Below are 18,071 nucleotides of genomic sequence, written 5' to 3' on the forward strand. Positions count from 1 at the left end.
TAAGCAACGACACTACACAAGCAGCAGCAATGAGTATCTTTTCTCCAAATATTTACACAGCTTAAATACCCACACGGGGAAGGGGGATCTTTGCTTTGCCCCCAGCTTGGGTGCACATATGGCAGCCCAAGCTCCTGTAGTGACCCTGCCGTGGGCTGGACTGGGAGTCACGGGGCTAGACCTCTGCTTTAGTGTTTCCAGCTCCACAGGCTCAGGGAGAAGCAGCAGCTCCAGGGACACCAGGGGACAGACAAAGCAAGGCAAGCAGTGGCCTCCACACACATGGAGCACAGCAGGGACCTGGAGCCCCCCTGCCTGACCCCTAGTCCCTAGGAGCAGCACCCAGTGTGTGGGCTGGGCTGCTGCCCCACTGCCGGCCTAGGGAGGGTTGCTGAGCTCTTTAATGGCCTGGAGGATTCTCTTCACGTGGCCCACTTTGGTGATCCCCAGGTCCTGCAGAAAGGAGAGAAGGGGAGCTGATGTGCTCAGAGGGGGCCAGCCCTCAGCTCTCATGGCAGGGAAGCTGTGGGGTGGAGGACAAGGCTGCAAAGCCCAGCTCCCCATGCTCTCCATGCCAGCGCATGGTCCTTGCTAGGAGACCTCTGTCCTCTTGCAAGCATGTCCCCATGCCTGGGGGCAGGAGAGGGCATGGTGCTGTTGATTCTGCTTTGGGCAGGCGTACAGAGCCTTGCAAGCTGGGGGGCCAGCTTCCAGCCCCTGCGTGCAAGCTAAACAAGTGGCGCAAGTCCAGCCCTGCGGGGCTGGGGCCAGGTGCAGGGTGAGCACCTGCTTTGCCCCCTCCCCCAGAGATGGGGAGAGGAGGTATGGAGGGCACCGTGCTCCCCGGGACTGGGTCCCTCAGGGGGGCACAAGGGAGGTTGTACCTTCAGGTCTCTCCTCTCCAGCAGGATCAACTCAGAGCCCTGGATGTCATGCCGGACAAAAATGTCTCTGTACTCCCCTAAACCGAGTGCTTCCAGCCAAGCTGCCACCTCCTCGGAGCCCCACTTGTCCGCTAGCAGGGAGGAAAACCACAGAAGTGAACTAGGCCCCCACAGAGGCAGCCAGATGTCGCAGGGCAGGCAGCCGAGGGCAGTGGTGGCAGCAGGCTGCAGCCAGCATCTCCCCCTCCCACCCCCAGCTCTGGCAGAGCCAGAGGCCACAGCAGACTTAGGCTGGAGAGGTTTCTCCTCTCCTTAGCTTACTTATGGAACATCCAAGCTTCTTCCCCTTGACAAGACCCCCAGCCCTGGGCAGGGACTTGCCCGAAGGGCTGAGCTGTACCACAGCCCCCTTTTCCCCCTTGCAATGGTGCCAGGGGGCTCTGCATGTCCATTAGCAGAAAAATTAAGCTCTAAGGGGCTGTTGGTGACAAAGGTGACATCCCCTGTCCCCCTCCCAGAAGGTCCCTCCACAGCACGCCCAGGAGAGGAGGCCGATGGATAGGTCAGCAGGTGGCGGTCCCTACCAGTGTGGGCTATGCCCGTTTCCCACCCTGGCGTGCCGCCTACTTTACCTGGGAGCACACTGTTGGTCTTCTGCTTTTGCACCTTGTCCTTGTCCTTCCTGGGCTTGGGGATGTTGAGGCGAAGCTTGAAGCTGCCCTTGTTGGCACTGCCGGTGCTTTCCTGTGAGAAGCCAGGCTGAGCGGGGTGCTACAGCCCCCCTGGGGCCACCTGGTGGGCTATGCCCCACCCCGGTCCTTGTGCACCCACCTCCTCAGCGGGGTGGGCAATGGGCCCCAGCCAGTGGATGTCCAGCAGCCTCTGCAGCTCCTGGCCCAGCACGCTCAGGGGGCCGTGCAGCGCCTCCTCCTCCTGCGGCGAGTCCAGCTGTGGGGGACAGGGACCATCCCCAGCCCTGCTGCCACCCCCAGAGGTGCCAGCCGAGGGCACAGGCCCCTCTGTGGGGGGCTCAGGGTGCTCTCCGGCCCCTGACTCACCGCCTTCCCTTCCAGGAATGCCCTGGTCTCGGCGTACAGCTCCTTGATGCTCAGCACTACCTCCACAGCCGTGTTCCTGCTGAGAAACTGGGGGGCATGGAGGGGTGACCCCTTGAGTGGCAGGGCCCCAGGGCGGCCAGGCGAAGGTTGCCTTGCACCCCCAGCCCTAGCTCACCTCCGAGGTGCCAGCAGCTTTGTTGGAGAGGGCTTCGCTCAGCGCCAGGGAGCTGGTGTTGACAGCGTGTGCCAGCTCCTGCTCCACGGCTTTGTGAGCCTTTGCTGCCTCGTGGATCCTGCGGGTGAGAGGGGCTGGAGCTGCCGGGACTCCCCCGGGCTGGACAGGCAGCACGAGACTAGGAAACCCCTGTAGCTCTGGGTGGCCACAGAGAAGCTCCACCGCTCCCCATGCCCACCACATTCCCCATCCCGCAGCCTCACCTGGCAATGAGAGTCTCGGCAACCTGTGAGACCTGCTGCAAGAGGCTGCTCTCCTCCTCGGTCAGGTACTCCATGGACTGTTGGGAGCTGAGCCGCGGCCGGGCGGCCGCTCGGTAGCTCTCCCCCTTCTGCTTGTCCTCCCAGGACTTGAGGGTGCTTTCAAATGCCTGCGGGGGACGGAGATGGCCCCCTCAGCCTGTCACACCTCCCCGTGCCCCAGCACAGCCCCACTGCACGGGCTGGGCAACCCCGAGCTCACCCTGTCCCTTGTCAGCATCTGGGCTCGGTTCTTGTGCTGGATCTTGATGATGCCAGGCGGCTGGATCCAGGCTTCTCCATCCACCTGCACAGGGACGCCCTCATCCCCCCGAATGGTGATCTTCACCATGCGGCACTGTGGGGCGGACAGCCTCAGGTTGGCATCACAGCTGGCACTGCGCCACTGGCTTCAGCCGCTGTGCCGGGGCTGAAAAGCCTCCCAGGCTCCGCTGGTGCCCCAAAAACTTTCCGGCACCACGCAGGGTCCCGCAGGGTCCTTTGCCCCTACCTGTGCGATGCGATGGTGCTGGAGGTTGATGACCCGTGACACGGCCATCTGGATGCTGCCAAAGACAGCCACCACCTCCAGCTTCTTGTCATCAAAGGATGGAGCCCCGAAGTTCTGTAGAGGACCAGTACAAGTGAGACCCCCAAACCGGGCTTGTTTTGGGACCCAGCTTTTTCCCCCATGTGTGCCCAAAGCAGGGACACCCTAGACCCCTGCCTGAGGGCTCCCAGGTTTCGTGGGACCATGGGAAGGACATCGTGCCCCCCTCCCCACCCCACGACATTGGCACTCACATTGTCCTCCTTGGTGCCTCCCCAGAAGTTGATGCCCCCGGCGTAGCTGGGGATGTTGAGGACAGCGATGCCCTGCAGGCTGGGCAGTGAGATGGGCACCCCATCACACTGCAAGAGAGAGCTGAGCCTGGGGGGCCGCTGCACTGCCACTCCCCCAGCCCATCCCTGTTCCTCCCGGCCCCATACCTCCAGCTGCACCCGCTGCTCCAGGTTCTTGTAGGTACGCTGCAGGAGCTCCTTTGTGCCCAGCACCCCATACCACATCATGTTCTTGGTGCGGCTGCTGCAGGGCGAAGCAGGCTGGGTGAGAGGGGCTGTGGGCTCCCCCCTGCCTGCCACAGGCTCCGCGCCCTCCTGGGGCACTGGGCTGAACCAGCCATCCTGGACTGCTGGCCCTGCACCTCCCTCAGTTTCCCCACGCCCACAACAGAGGGGCTGCCCGCTGCCTCCCGGGAGATGCAGGCTGCAGCCTGTGGCACCCAGAGGTGCACCCTTCCACACCGGCACAGCAATGTCTCCTCTATCCAGGTGCAGAGTGGGTAAATCCCACCAAGCCCTCCTGTGCCCATTCACACACCTGGGGGGCGTCGGCAGCTGGAGCCTCACAGCAGCCCTCCCCCCTTCCCGGCGGTGTTTGCAATCTGCCGCCCACCCAGGGGTGCTCACCCCAGCACTGTGGCACTGGGTGCAGGTGGAAAACCTGCTGCAGGAAGGGGTCCCCAGCCAGGCACAGCAGCCCTGAGTCGACCCCATGGCTCCCGGCATCCTGATGGTCCCTCCTGGTGTGGGCATCAGAGAGCCAGGAGGGTACACGTTTTTCCCGGGGGAATCTAGGGGGTTTCAGCCAACCTGCACTTCTTGGGGTGCTCATCCCGTTTGTTGTTGAACTCCAGGGAGATCTTTGCATCCAGGCCAATGCCGAAGTAGTTATTCATGACGCATTTCTCCGAGAAGTGGCTGAAAGCAGCAGACAAGGCAGGCGAGTTAGGAGGCAGCTGCACACAGGCTGGGCTGGCCCCGGGGATGGGGTATAAAACCCGCTGGAGCTGCAATGAGCTCCCGGAGGGGTTGGCACTGGGAAGCCTGACCCAAGCCAGCAGGGATGGCTGGAACCTCCTCGGTCCCCATGGTGGGACACCCGTGGCGCACCCAGGACCTGCACTGGGCGAGGGGGGAGCCCCAAGCTCCCAGCATGGGCATGGTGCTGGCCAAGGAGCTGGCAGCAAGAGATCCTGCACCGGGCACATGCAGGCTTCCCCAGCGCGGGCACCACCAGGCCAGGGAGGGCTGGGCACCAGGGATGCCACACTGGTGGGCAGAGGATGCCCCCGTAGCCATCTCCAAGAGGCATCGTGGTCCCAGCTCTGCTCCCGCTCTGTGATGGGCAGCAAGAGAGGGCCAGGCGCCCCAGGGCAGGCAGGACCCCAGACTCACAGGGCACTGGGGTCTTCAGGGAAATGCAAGCTGCCGAAGGTGTCCGGCCTGTCCAGGATGATGGAGGAAGACGCAGAGGTCACTGTCTCCCGCCGGGAGCCTGGCCAGGGGGGAGAGGAGGCAGCTGCTGAACTGGTTCTTACCCTGAGCCCATCCCACGGCTCACCCCCATGCCCCCCCAAAAAGCCACATGCCCCGTTGGTATCTTACTGAGCCTCTCCTCCTCCTTGTTGAGCTCTTCCGAGCTGTCCTTCTTGCTGGGGCCCGCGCTGCCCCGGTAGGCTTGGGTCTGCTTGTTCTGCTCATCCACAGCTGGATGCAAAGAAGGGCACGACAGCGAGTCCTGCGCAGCCCCATGGCCCTGTGCCCCCTCCCCGGGGGGCTCGAGACAGGCAGGACCCAGGGTGGCACATTTTCCCCGTGTTGGGGACTTCTCTCAGCTAAGCCAAGCATCAGAGAAGGGCTGATGCCCTTGGATCGCACAGCACTGCTGCCACCGCAAGGATTCAGATGGGGAAACCAAGGCACGGCTCCAGCACCAAGCTGCGGTGGCTCTGCAGCCCACGCCAGGCTGCTGCAGTGCCACGCGAGCTGCCAGCCCCTGCCACCCCCTCACCTTTCTCCGCCTGCTCAATGATTTGCCGCAGGGCTTTCTTCAGGCTGTTTGCCCGCAGCATGAGCTGCTCCTTGGATTTGAAGATGCGAGGCACAGGGCTGGGGTTAAAGCTGCCGCCTTTCTCCTGGTCCTTGGTGTCGGCAGGGGTGGCCTGTGCCATTCCCTCAGGGACCACGATGGCCTGAGCCTCCTCGTTCAGCTCCCGCACCAGCGAGTCCAGCTTCTCATTCAGCATGGCACACTGCGGGACGCCCACCACGCTCAGCACCCTGGCACAAGTCACTGCCCACCGCCAGTGCTGAGTACTTGCCTGGGCACCTGTAGTGCCTGGGCATCCCAAGCACGAGGGCACCCTATCTTAGCCTAGGCACTCCATGCTTGACTGGGCACCCCAAGTGCCTGAGTACCCCATGCTTGCCAGGACATCCCAAGTGCCTGGGCACCCCAAGGACAGCACACCCTGATGCATGCACAGCAAGGGCACAGGCCACTGGAGCAGAGCCCGCCAGCCCCTCCACTGCCCGGGGGCTGTGCCACCCAGCACACCCCAGCCCTCCAGCTCCCCTGTAACCCACCTTCCGCGCCATCATCTCGGCCTCCTGCTTGTTTTCTGTTGCCCTCTTGTAAGCTCGGCCGACTTCAGCCACGAAGTCATTGATGGTGCCGCAGAGGAACCTGCCGAGGGAAGCAGCAGGTGGGTGGAGAGGGGCACGGCACGACCAGACGGGCACAGATGCCAGCCGGGGGGGCTGCTGGGATAACGCCCCCCTGCACCAGAGGGGCAGTGCCGGGGTTATCTGCTGGGCACCAGCACAGCCGGCAGCCGCTGGTGGCCAGCCAGGGGACAGCCTGGCCTGGGGCGGGGCTCAGCACCCCTGGGGACATGGCCCCTGCCCAGCGGGGGGGCTCCGGCACCCCCATCACCAGCCCGCTCCTTACTTTGCAGATGAGATCACCACTGAGTGCTTGTCCGACTCCAGGATCTTGGCCAGGTGGAAGGCAACAGAGTCGGCATAGTGGGAGATCTGGGTCTGGGGAGAGACAGGGGAGGACAGCTGGAGCCATAACACCCTGCCACTCCAGGAGGGAGCCTCTCCCGGCCAGCCCTGGCCCGGGATGAACAGCCCTTCTCAGCCCACTCCCCCAGCCCCAAGGGTGGCCCCGGGGCAGAGGGGAGGCTCAGCCACAGCAGGAGGGAAACTGAGGCAAGGGGTTGAGGGGGAGCACAGGGAAGAGTCCAAAATAGCCTGCCAGTAGCAGGCAAGCTCCCCCTCACCCCACTGCCTGCTCCCAAATGCACATGCTGGGCTGAGACCTGCCAGACTCATTTCATCCCTCGCAGCGGGCTGCCAGCCCCCTCGCAGCCCCAGTCCCCAGGGACCCCCAGCATGACCTCTCCCTGTGCGATCCCACCCTGCATGCCCCCAAATCGGCTGATGAGGTGAACAGGGACCTGCCCCCCACCTGCCCTCCCCCATCTCAAGCCCTCAGTCCCCAACGGTGCCCACTTGGATGTTGGAGTCCCCGTTCTCCTCCTCCTTCACGGCCAGGGGGGACTGCTTAGGGGCCTCGTAGGTCAGCACACTCCACCTGCCAAGCAGAGACCATGGCTGCCTGCCGCCTCCTGGCACTCCACCTCAGGGACATGTGGGCAGGGGATGAGGACAGGCTGCCTGAGAGGTGCTGAGGCAGGGGGGAGCAAAGAGGCGCGTGCCCTGCGCCATGCTCACCGGTCCAGCATCTTGGTGGTTGCCCTTTCCAACTTCTCCAGGATCTGCAGCAGCTGGGTGTCATCATCACACAGGCTGCCCCAGCCCAGTACCCTCGCCAGGTCATTGCCGGTTCCCAGGGGCAGGACGCCCAGCTGGCACTGCGGGAGAGGGACGAGGTGGGGGGGTCAGAGCAGCCCTCAAGGGCACCTGCGACACCCCCAACCCCACCGTGCCCATCGCTCGCAGCACCCCAGGGCACAGGGCAGGGTTCGCAGCAGCGGCAGGTGCTGGTGTTGGGGACGGTGCCAGCCCGCGCTGGCGATGCCAGGCACTCGCGCTCACTTGCTTGTGGAGGCCGAGGGCGTCGATCTCGGAGAGGACCCAGCCCACGCTGCCATCTCCCCCGCACACCAGGATCCGGAAGGTGGAGAACTTCTGGAAGAGGCGCAGCCTGGCGGGAGGAACAGGAGATAGGGGCTGGGGGCTGTGCCAGGCGCCTGCTAGGACCCCACCAGGGCCACCCCGGGGCACGCAGGCCAGCGCTTACCCCAGGTGTGGGCCCCCGTTCATGAGGTCGAAGACTTGGGCCGGGTTGAGGAACTGCTTGAACTTGCGCAGAAACTTGACGCCCTGGTTGTCGCCGCTCTTGGAGTTGACAAAGGCCAGGAGAGGGCTGGAGCAGGTTGAGGGGCAGGTGGCCTTCCAGAAACCTGCGGCGAGCCCAAAAGCGTGAGCCCTCAGCCCCGGCTCCCACTCCCCAAGGACACTGATGGAGACACCTTAGGAGAGCAGAGGCCGCGTGGACACCCTGACTGTGCAGTGCCTGACCCGTAGGGTGGTGGGCCCAGGCAGGAAGGACAGTGATCGGGGTGCCCAGGGGATGGTGAGGAGTAGGAGGAAGAGTAAGAGATGGCAATGGGGATGGGAATGGGGATGGGGTGGGATGGGGATAGGGAGGGGCAAGGCTAGCACTGGGGCAGATCCAAGTTAGGTTCCTGTTCCATCACTGTCCCTGCAGCCACAAAGTGTGTCACCGAGCTGACTCGTGTCCCCAGCCTGCCATTCCAAAAGGGGCAGCGGTGGTGGGCGCACAAGAGGGTCAGTTCCTTGCTGTGCCAACAGCCCAGCTGGGACCGACCCACAAAAACCACAGGGGAATGGGGCACACTCCCACCTGGGGGTGCTCCCGGGGGTGGCACTGGCAGCCGGCATGACCACAGGGGACCAGCCACAGCCCTGGGGGGCTGTACTGTCACCCCCAGCTCTGCCGCCTGCTCCTACGAGGGCTCTGACGGGGTGGGTGTGAATGACGCAGAAGCCTCGGGAGGCTTGGCAGCCAGCACTGTGCTTTTAAAGAAATGAGATGGGGAATGAAATGTGCCCGAGGCAGAGGAGGATCGATAGCTGGCCCGCAGCCCGCACCCGCCTCAGGCACATCTTGGCCAGCCCGGGCCATGGGCCGGTGCCCACTGGCTCCTTCCCTTGCCAGACCCGGCGATGCTGCAGCAGGAAAAGCATCAGCCCTCGCTGCCGCTGGCACCGGCCCCACAGCCATTGCACCCAGAGCCCCAGGGGCTGCGACCGGGAGCCCCAGTGCCTCCACCGCACGGAGAGCAGCATCCCCGCAGCCCACTGCTGCCCAGCCCGGGCATCACTCGATCTCCCCACTCCCAACCAGGCCGAGTGGAGCGGATCGGCATAGCAAAACACTGGGGGCTGCTGAGTCAGAGCGTGGGCTGCCGCGGAAGAGCCTGCTGCCAGCAGCACCCATATGCTGGGGGGGGACAGCACGGCAGGAGGAGGGGGGCTGCGGCCTTTGGGCTGCTTCCCATGGTAGCGAAGCCCGGTCGGGCTTGGCAGCAGTCACAGCTGCTGGCCCCGCAGCCACGCCGGCCTCGGTTGACTGGGCTGCCACGAGAGGGACAGGGCAGAGATGCTACCAGGGAGCCAGCCGTGAGTAGCTGTGGCTCTGAAGCCGGAGGAGAAGCCGCGTGATGGTTACCCTGACAGCATCCTGATGAGTAACGAGAAGCAGATGAGCCACCGGCTGAGCCGAGCAGTGAAAATCATTAAAGAACGAGGAAAGAAATATCCAGAAGAGAACAGATTTTGCTCAGCGGAGGCCAGCTGAGCCCCTCTGCAGAGGGTGAGGGAGTCGGTGGAGGGGGGTCCCCCCAGGCTGCACATTGCTTCTCCCCCCAGCGCCCCACAGCCAACCACGCCAGGGGGAAGCTGTGCTCTGCACTACCGAAAAATCAGCTGAGGTTCAGACACTGAGAAATAACCCAAGCAAGGGCCTTATCTTGCCCTGCAAGATGCTGAACCATTGGGGTACAACAGGGGGCACCCCACGTCAGGGGCTCAGGGCTGGCACTGCTGACCCCAGCACGGAGGGACCATGACCAGGGCCATCACGAGAGGCAGCCTGGCAGGAGCAACTGAAGCCACATGCGGGGAAGAAGTGCCACCCCAAAGCATGGCACCGCTGCAGCCCTGGGGCAGAACGCAAGGCAACAAGCAGCTTCAACCAAGGATGCGGCAGGGAGGGGCGTTGACTCTCCAGCCTACTGATAGTGGTGTTCCTGGTGCCCCACAGGAAAGCCGGCACAGTCCCGCAAGTCAAAGCCTGCGGAGGAGCTCGGAGAGCTCAGAGCCCTGTCCCAAACAGCCTGTCCCCCGCACCCGCAGCCCAGCCCTGTCCCCTCCGTGACTCACCATCCGAATCGATGCTGTTCAAGGCGGTCGGCGGGATGATGGACACTTTGTACTGGCCCAGTGGGCACCTCTTGCCGAAGAGTTCCTTGCAGGCGCTGTGAACCTGGGGACACAGGGACGGGACATGTGCATAAGAAAAGCTAGGGGACACAGCACCAAAGCCCCCAGCCTCAGTTTCCCCAGCGATGCACCCAGGAGGGCCAGTGCTGTCTGTGCCACGGGGGCGGGTCAGGGATGGACACATCCTTACAATAGCCTTGCACCAGAGACACCGCCAGTCCTGCAGCCTCCGGACGCTTCCGCAGGTCCGGTCGCAGACAGCGCAGCGCGCGCTGACAGGCAGGTTCCCCTCCAGCCACTGGTGGGGCATGGCCACCTGCAGAGAGGGGCAGTCACCAACGGCACATCACCCCTGCTGCCCCCGTGTGCTTGAGGAACAGTGACACAGGCCACCCCCTTCTCCAGGCACGACGGAAGAGGTGGGCAGGGGATGATGGCCCACAGCACGGCAAGGCAGCCCTTGGACCCCTCCTGTGCCCTCTCATTCCTGCCTGCCTGGCCCCCTTGCAGCTGCCAGCGCGTGGGGCACGGCAGGGGTGTCCCCAGCAAACTTTTGGGGGTGGCCCCACTTGGAGAGCAATAGGGATCCTGTTGCCAGGTGGCAGAGGAGGTGTCCCCAGGCCATGTCCCCACAGAGCCAAGCCCAGAGGTCACATAGTGCAGGGGACAGTTGGGTGCCAGGGTCCCCCCTGCTCCTGATTTGGGCACAGCAAGGCCAGCTCTACTGGTGGCTCTGTCCTGCCAGGGTCCCCCGTGGGGACTCCCCTGCTTACCCCGTCCTCATCCTCAATGATTTCGGTGCCGATGGAGGCCAGGGTCGTCCACTTGCAGTTGTTGGTGGCTCTGACGGCGCAGCGCTTGTGTGCCTTGAACTTGCAGACTGCGCGGGGGGGAGCAGGTGAGGAGCAGGGACGGTCCCCACGGGGTGCGCAGCCCTTGTCCCCAACTCCTCCGTGGCTGGTGACAGTGCTGTCCTGGCAGCTGGTGGGCATCACCCTACATCCCTCCTGCTCCAGACCAGCTTCCAAGAGGGTCACCCACCCCAGTCTCGGCCCCAGCCCAACCTGCCAGCAGGACCCCGGCACTGACCTTCGCAGGAGAGGCCATGGGAGGTGACCCCTGGGAGGGCTTCGCGGCACACGTTGCAGAAGGTGGGGCGGGCATGGGAGCAGGCGTACCAATTGTGCATGCCCGAGAAGTGCTCCATGTTGAACTGCGTGGCCTGCTGGGGGGCACAGCCCTGCCCTATCAGTCGCCTGGGACCCCCAGCTGGCACTCCCTCCCTCCTAGACCCTCTGAGTCCCCCCAGCCCCACTCCCGGCTCCTGTCCTCCCCATGGGGCTGCGCCAAGGGCAGCAGCTCCTGTCCAGCAGCCAAAGGCACCCCTGGCTCCTGAGGGGTACCCACTCACAGACAAGCACCCCCGCAGCCCCCACCCGCATCACCTCATGGATCTCCCACTTCTGGACAGATTTCAGAGCACTGATCCAGTCCTCCATCTCCTTCCGGTTCTCTGCACATAGGATGAGCTTCCGGAATGGTGTGATCACCTGCAACAGCCACCGTCCCCATGTCCCCTTGCAAGGCCACCCCGCAGCCAGCCAGCCCCCAGGAGAGCAGCCCCCAGCAAACCCTGGCACACCACCACCACCTCCAGCAGCACGAGGCCACACTGCGGGGTGCCCCACAGCTCTGTGGTGCCTCCCCACAAGGTGCTGAGGTGGAGAGGCACGGCGAGTAGCGCCGCACCTCCCTCACCGTGAAACTGTTGTTGATGTTCTTGGTGCTGGTCTCGGCCACGCTGGCATCGGACAGGTCTACTTCGTCGAAGATCAGGGACTGCGAGGGAGAAACCGGAGCCCCAGTCCACCAGGCAGGGATTTTGGGCTCCTGCCTGGGCTTGCAGGCTCAAGCCCCCCTGGCTGAGCATGCTGGAGGCCCACCCCAAGCCTACCTTGGCATCCTTGGCGTAATAGAGTGTCCTGCCCCGCAGCTTGAAGTATCGTCTCTTCCACCTCTGGAAGGAGCTCGTCTGCTTCAGCAACAGCCCCTCCTTCACGCTCTTCTGCAGAGACCACAGGGTCGCGAGCTCCCGCAGCCCCCAGGACCCCCAAAGCCACTCCCCCCTCCAGTGACGCTGGGCCCTGAGTCCCTAGGAGCTAAGCGGTGCCCAGAGCACAGATGGGACATTCTGGGGTTCACACTGTGCTGGATGTAGCAGGGTAAATTATGTCCATCACTCACCATACCCTGGGCATTGGGCACTTTATGTGATTTGGGGGATGCTGCCGGGCATGGCAATGCTGGCAGTTGGAGGTCTCCAGCAGCACAGGACCACTGCTGCTGGTTGCCTCCTCCCCATCCCCCAGAACAGTGTCCAGGAGAGCCTCGACCTGCTGCAGCTCTGTGGAAGCCAAGGGCAGAGCTGGGGCTGGGAGAGCTCCCTTGGAGGGGACACTGATGCCCCAGAGCCAGCAGGACTGCATCTTGGAGGTGGCATTAGCCGGGCACTGAGGCCCCAGCCTCTTTGCTAGGTTGGGGAGCAGACGGCCAGGATGCGGCCAGCCCTGCCTGGCACCCACACCCCCCGGAGGGGACAACCTGGGGCCAAGGGCAGCCCGCGGCAGGCAGAGCATCCCCTTGCAGTGCAGCATATCCCTGAAGCCTGGCCGCCCGTCCTCTGCCCTCCCCAATCCGCAGCACCTGCCAATATTTACCCTCCTCACAGTGGTGTTTACAAGGCTCAATTAATTAGTGTTTGCAACGCGGCTATGAGCCTGTGCCGAGCGGGGTGGCAGAGATGCTCTGGCACTGCCTAATCTTTGATTGTATCTTCTTTAAACACCGCCGGCAGCCCCATTCAGCTGCTCCTCTGCAATTAGCCGCAACAGCGGTTATCGGATCCCAGCACACGACGACAAGGCACATTTAATGGCAAATTAGCACCAGGCACCAAGGGCATCGTGAGAGAACCATGGCCCCGGGGCCCTGTGCTCCCGTGCCCAGCCCGTGTGCTGCAAGAGGTGGCACCCAGGTGCCCACCAGCCTGCAAACACACTGGCCCCTGGCCTCAGGATTAACCCACTGCCCCACGGCTCCAAATGAGATGGCCAGAGCACCAGGAGTAGCAGGAGCCTCCAAGGTCACAAAGAAGCCAAAACTCCCCGAGCCTCAACTGCCTCAAATGCCTGACCCCTCCCCAAGACCCCCAGGATGTCCCCGGCTCTCTTCCAGCCTGCAGCCCCGAGCTCGGAGAAGGACATTTTAAGCCTTTATCATTCCCTATCAATGCTTTGCCCCCGCTAGGACTGGCGCAGGGTTTGGCTGTGGTCGGTCCTCGTGGTGCCTGCCAGTGTCAGTGCAGATTCAAACAGCCCTGGTGTCCCCAGTGCCAGCACCCAGGGACCCACCACATCCCTTTCCCGGCCTCTCGGCTGCAAGAGCACACAGAGGAGATGGTGATCCCAGAGCTGCCCTGAGCCCAGGCTGTGACACAGCCAGCAAGGGGAGCGCGGCCTTTCACGAGGGGTCCATTTGCGACCCCCAAATCCACATACAAACCATGCATCCTAGCAGTCCCTGCGCCACATCAGGAGGGGACAGGGCAGGGTCATGCCACGGCCAGGTGGGATCCAGCCACAAACGCCACTTCCACCACACCTGTTTGCATGTGGCGAACACAGGCACAGGCTCTGTGCTGCAGTCATCACTTTTGCTGCGAAGGACAGGCAGCATGTGACGGCGAGGAGCGGCGTGGGGGAGCCCGTGATGGTGAGGAGCAGGAGAACGTGATGACAAGGAGGAAGAAGAGGCAGGTCCATGACGGTGGCTCGGGGCTATCACAGCAGGGGCCGGAGCAAGCACTGCAGCGGGGTGCGGGCGTTCAGCTCTGCCTGGCTCCAGGGCCATGTGGGTGGCAGGATACGGCCAGGAAGGCTGCCCGGGGGCATGGCATTCCCTCCTGCGAAGGGGCCGGAGCTGAAACACCCCCAGCCGTGCCACTGCGGTTGCTGCAGCAATTTCTCCTGGCAGCCAGTGGCAACAAGGCATCGCCCAGCCCCAGGATGTCAGTCCTGGCCATTCTGGGGATGGCAATGTGGCTGCCAGCACTATGGCAGCCCCAGGCTAGGGCAGAGCCCGAAAGGCAGAGCCCCCACCACCTCTACCACGACACCCATAAGAGTTTTACAACACCCATGCCGTAGCGATGGGGGGGGCGTGCCTCAGTTTCCCCCCAGCGCAGACTAACTAATCACCAGCAACCCAATGTGAGGCAGCAAGGCGGGTGCAGAGAAGCATGGGGGGCACCTCTCCCCATGTCCACCCTTGTGTGCTTCCCAAAACATGCCCAGAGAGCCCCAGGCATGGCACTAAAGCCCAAGCCCTCTATCCTGCCATGCACAGCATCTTGCCACACAACCCCTTATACCTCCGGCTGTCCAGGCTCCGTCACCCCCAGCGCTACATGACGGGGCACAGGTTCAGTCAGTACTGGTGTTGCCAGCGTGGGGCCAGCCAGCCAGCCCCTTCCCTGGGGAAAATGAGGCAGGTCCCCTCTCCAAAATGAGCCATGGAGACCAACTGTTCCACGCTGCCAGGCCGGCATACGAGCCACCCTGCCTGGGGTGCCAGAGGGCTGTTTCAGAGTCTCACTGGGGTGAGCCAGCCCCACACACCCGATTTTTTGCCTGTGGGTCTCTGCCAGGAGCACACGGTGCTGCCCTGTGCTGGGAGCAGCTCCCCAGTGGCTCAGTGGTTTTGGCACCCTGCTTTTGGCACCCTGCTTTTGGCACTAGGGACAGGAAGGGAGGCACCTGATGGCCAAGGGCACCAGCAGACCTGGCCATGCGGTGGGAAGCCATGCTGCAGCGGGCAGCGTCGAGCGAGCCTGTCGTTTCCCCTTTGCAAACAGGAAAGGGGTGGGGAAGGCAAAGCCGGCACTCGGGGCGAGTGGTGGGCGGGATGTGCCGGGGTGGCATTGCCCCTGCTGGGCTGGCTCCCCGCAGCCCCAACCAGGGCTCCAGGGTCACCACAATAATACAATCCTCTGTAGCAAGTGGCTACTAGGTACCCTATAGCTCCCAGGAGCAGGACCCGCGCACCTGCAGCGCAGGGTACAGGCTGCCTCTTCCTCCTGGAGAGCTTTCAGGGACACTGACAGCCCCCAGCCACTGGGGTGGGAACTCTGCGCTGGCCGCTGCACAGCCCCGAGCATGGGGTGCCACCCGCACCCCGAACTGAGCCCTAGCCCCTCTGCTCACACCAACCACAGCTTTTCTGGCTGGAAAGCCCCAGCCAGTGCTGCAGGGAGGCACAGTGGAGCCAACACTGGCTCCATCCCAGCAATAGAGGCGGCGATGCAGCATGCTGATGCCCAGAGCGACGTGCAACCTGCCTGGCCACCAGCCCGAGGCCGACTCCCCTCTGCGGGGCTCTGCCCCAGCCCTCCCCTGCCCCATCTTGGGGACCCTCCCTGCTCTCTCCAGCCCGGGGGGATCAGCATCACCTGGGATGTGCCCAGCACCGGGGGGGGTCCCAGAGACGCAGCGTGGGGAGGCGAAGGCAAGAACAAAACCACCCGGGGTCTGCAGAGAAACTGCCACCTCCAGCTCAGCCACAGTAGTGGAGGGCAAGCAGCACCGGGGCCTTGGAGGGGCCCTTGGAGGAGATACAGCTAAAAATAGCCCTGGGAGGATGGCCGGCCACCGGCAATGTGCCCTGCCAGGACCGGGCTGGTCCCCAGGGGCCATCATGCCGTGGGCTGGCTGTGTACTCGGCACAGGCAAGGGGGCTTGAAGCGCAGCCCAGGGGAGTTTGCCTCCCTCCGGGACCGCACCCCAGCAGGGCTTCTTCCAGGCCAGGGTGCACCCCGAAATGCTGGCTCTTCCCTCGGCCTGAAGGCAGAGCCCCAGGATGCTGCTTTGAACCCCCAACCCACTCTCCCAGCTCTGCCACCACCATCCCCGGGAAGAGCCCGTAGTGCAGCCAGTTTTGACCACAGCTGGGGCGGGAGAGTTTTCTTGCTGGGATCAGCTTGGACAGTAAAGGAGCTGCTGGAGAAGAGCCAGGAATTTGAGTTACTCAGGAATACTGGCACATATGGCTGGTGGGCACCACACTGGCTGTCCACCTGGCTTGCAGCCCTACACCGCTCCTGATGGGATCTGCTTGGCCCCGTGGCAACATGATGCCTTGCCCAGGGAGGAGGAGAGGGGACCAAACACCCGCCAATGCACCAACCTGCATTGCACCAGCATCATTCCGGGCAGCCACCCTCCTCCAAATGCAGCAGCCCACCGGGCACGTGCCAGGGTCCGGTTGGGTCAGAGCTCATCCCCCTCCTGAGCCAGCAGCCCTGCAAACAGCCCGGCCAAGGGGCCACCAGCATCTGCTGGGCACCCTGTGGGCTGGAGTCAGCTGGAAACCTTATCAGGCTTTGTGATATGGCAGAGCTCTTCCGGGAGCCGGCAGCCGGGGGGCTCAGTGCCCAGGGAGTGCCACAACCCCACAGGCTCAACTGCATCCGCGCTCTCCGAGGATGTAGCCTGCTGCCATTGCAGGACCCCAAAACCCCCTTCCCAGTGCTGGGGGGATCCCTGAAAGGAGAGTCCGGCACAGGTCCTGACACGCCATTACGTGGTGCCTCAAGGCACCGCCCAGACCATTGAAAAGGAATGGAGGATAACCAGGAGAGGAATGAGGGAAGGAGCCCCCAGAAGAAGGGCAATCCCCCCTACACCTCATCCTCCAGCAGTCACAACCTTCAGCTGCTTTTTAGAAATGAGCTTGTGCTTCCCTATCTACAGCCACATCAGTCCCCAAGCATCCCGCCAGCAGGCATCCCACGCCAGCCCACCCCGTGCCAGTCCCCCCCTGCCCCTCGCGCCCACATACCAGCGGGCACTGCCACAGCTCTCCCACCCTGCCCAGCCACTGACGGGCGAGAGCAGCGCTTGCACAATGGAAAATGTGAGCGGGGAGAGGGCAGCACGTCTGAGAAACCTCACAAACATCCGGCTGGCGACACTGGGGCTATCTTTACACCCCAGGCACCAGCTCAGCAAGCCCTCATTAACGAGAGCAAGCCCAGCCTCCCCTATCCTGCTGCAGCCTCCTCAGCAGGGACGGTGCCCGACAGCGTCACTGTGCCCCGCAGTACAGTCCCGCTGCGGGGATGACCCAGTGACCAGCTATCCCCTTGCCAGCCCCCGGCAGGCCATGTGCCACCAGGCTGGGAGCAACGCAGGGCACGGCTGGGGTGGAGATGGACTTTGGTGTCCAGGACCGCAGCGTGGCTGGGGCTGGCAGGAAGCTCTGGGATGGAGCCCAGGGGGGGTCACCTGGAGCTGCCCAGGATCATGGAGATACTCAACCCATGGGTTCTGAATATCTCCACAGATGGAGACTCCGCAGCCTCTCTGGGCAGCCCGTGCCAACGTTTGACCAATCTCACAGCAGAAAATGTGTTTTCTTGTGTTCAGATGCAATTTCCTATTTTTTCATTTGTGCCCGGCGGACACCACTGAAAAGAGCCCGGTTCCCTCTTTGCTGCACCCTCCCCTTCAAATATCTATCCACATCGCTGAGGACGCCCCAGCCCCAGCCCCCCCTCCAGGCTGAACAGCCCCAGCTCTCCACATACAAGAGATGCTCCAGTCGCTCACCAGTGTCAAGCCAGGAGGACGCACTGCCCTGCCTGGGAGCCACGCGCCACCCTCCTGCTGCAGGAAGGAGGTTTCCAGGCCTGGCCCCAGGGACCCTACCTTGCTTTCCTTGTCTTTTGGCCAGGATCCAGCCCTCGGCAGGCAGCTCTCCCCACAGCCTGGCTCTGCAGCACCGCCCTACCAGGCCTCCTGCAGCTGCCCCAACACCTCTACATCCACAGGCACCGCTCACCCCATCCCTGGGGCACCCTGAGCCTGCGGGGTGCCCAGTGCCTCCAGCAAGGACCAGGAGCACTCGTCCCTCGGGGTACCAATAACCCCACTGACATACTCCAGCCCCCCGAGGGAGGATGCTGGCGGGTCCCCCAGCCCCACCAAGCAGCTGTGATGTATCCCAGGAATTCAGGAACATGATCCCCCTTTCTAAAAGGCAGACAAGCCATGCCCCTGCCCGCCATGGCTGTGCACATTGTTCCCAGCCCGTGGGCAATGCTCCTATCCCTGGCATGCACAACCCTGTGCCCCCTTGGTGCTTGCAGCCCCCCAGCTCTGGTGCAAACACCCCAGGACCAGTCGCTCGCTGCAGCTCCTTGCAGCCGGAGCCGAACAGAGCAGAGCTGTCGGATTGCTCCCCGCCTCCGCTCAACTGC

General features: G+C 63.6%; 1 protein-coding gene across 3 annotated transcripts; it reads right to left on the reverse strand.

Moving 5' to 3' along the window:
* Positions 1-30: 30 nt before the first annotated feature.
* Positions 31-16,189, reverse strand: LOC142087890 (diacylglycerol kinase delta-like). Of its 3 annotated transcripts, none has more exons than XM_075162660.1 (29): positions 15,998-16,189; positions 11,712-11,822; positions 11,516-11,596; positions 11,203-11,307; positions 10,847-10,982; positions 10,531-10,637; positions 9,948-10,073; positions 9,698-9,800; positions 7,530-7,692; positions 7,325-7,433; positions 7,001-7,140; positions 6,779-6,860; positions 6,210-6,301; positions 5,846-5,945; positions 5,271-5,511; positions 4,865-4,966; positions 4,655-4,754; positions 4,070-4,177; positions 3,407-3,503; positions 3,221-3,328; positions 2,928-3,041; positions 2,640-2,774; positions 2,381-2,547; positions 2,118-2,235; positions 1,943-2,029; positions 1,716-1,832; positions 1,517-1,643; positions 885-1,015; positions 31-453 (listed from the first exon to the last, which is right to left on the reverse strand). In XM_075162660.1, exons 1-29 carry the CDS (start codon positions 16,001-16,003, stop codon positions 379-381), a joined length of 3,288 nt encoding a protein of 1,095 aa, XP_075018761.1. In that variant the 5' UTR covers positions 16,004-16,189; the 3' UTR covers positions 31-378. The 3 variants fall into 3 exon arrangements, with proteins under 3 accessions (XP_075018761.1, XP_075018762.1, XP_075018763.1); XM_075162661.1 differs by having other exon boundaries at positions 1,517-1,628; positions 15,998-16,188; XM_075162662.1 differs by having other exon boundaries at positions 1,517-1,628; positions 10,847-10,979; positions 15,998-16,187.
* Between the last annotated feature and the right edge of the window lie 1,882 nt (positions 16,190-18,071).

Source organism: Calonectris borealis, chromosome 13 (assembly GCF_964195595.1).
Source record: "Calonectris borealis chromosome 13, bCalBor7.hap1.2, whole genome shotgun sequence".
In the NCBI taxonomy this organism is placed as follows: Eukaryota; Metazoa; Chordata; class Aves; order Procellariiformes; family Procellariidae; genus Calonectris; species Calonectris borealis.

Bases quoted from the DNA above. Each gene is read 5' to 3' on its own strand.
- LOC142087890 (XM_075162660.1), bottom strand. The intron at 7,141-7,324 runs GTGAGCGCGAGT...CCTCTCCCGCAG, and splicing joins CCCTCGGCCTCCACAAGCAA to TGCCAGCTGGGCGTCCTGCC. The intron at 2,775-2,927 runs GTAGGGGCAAAG...TCCGCCCCACAG, and splicing joins AGCACCATCGCATCGCACAG to TGCCGCATGGTGAAGATCAC.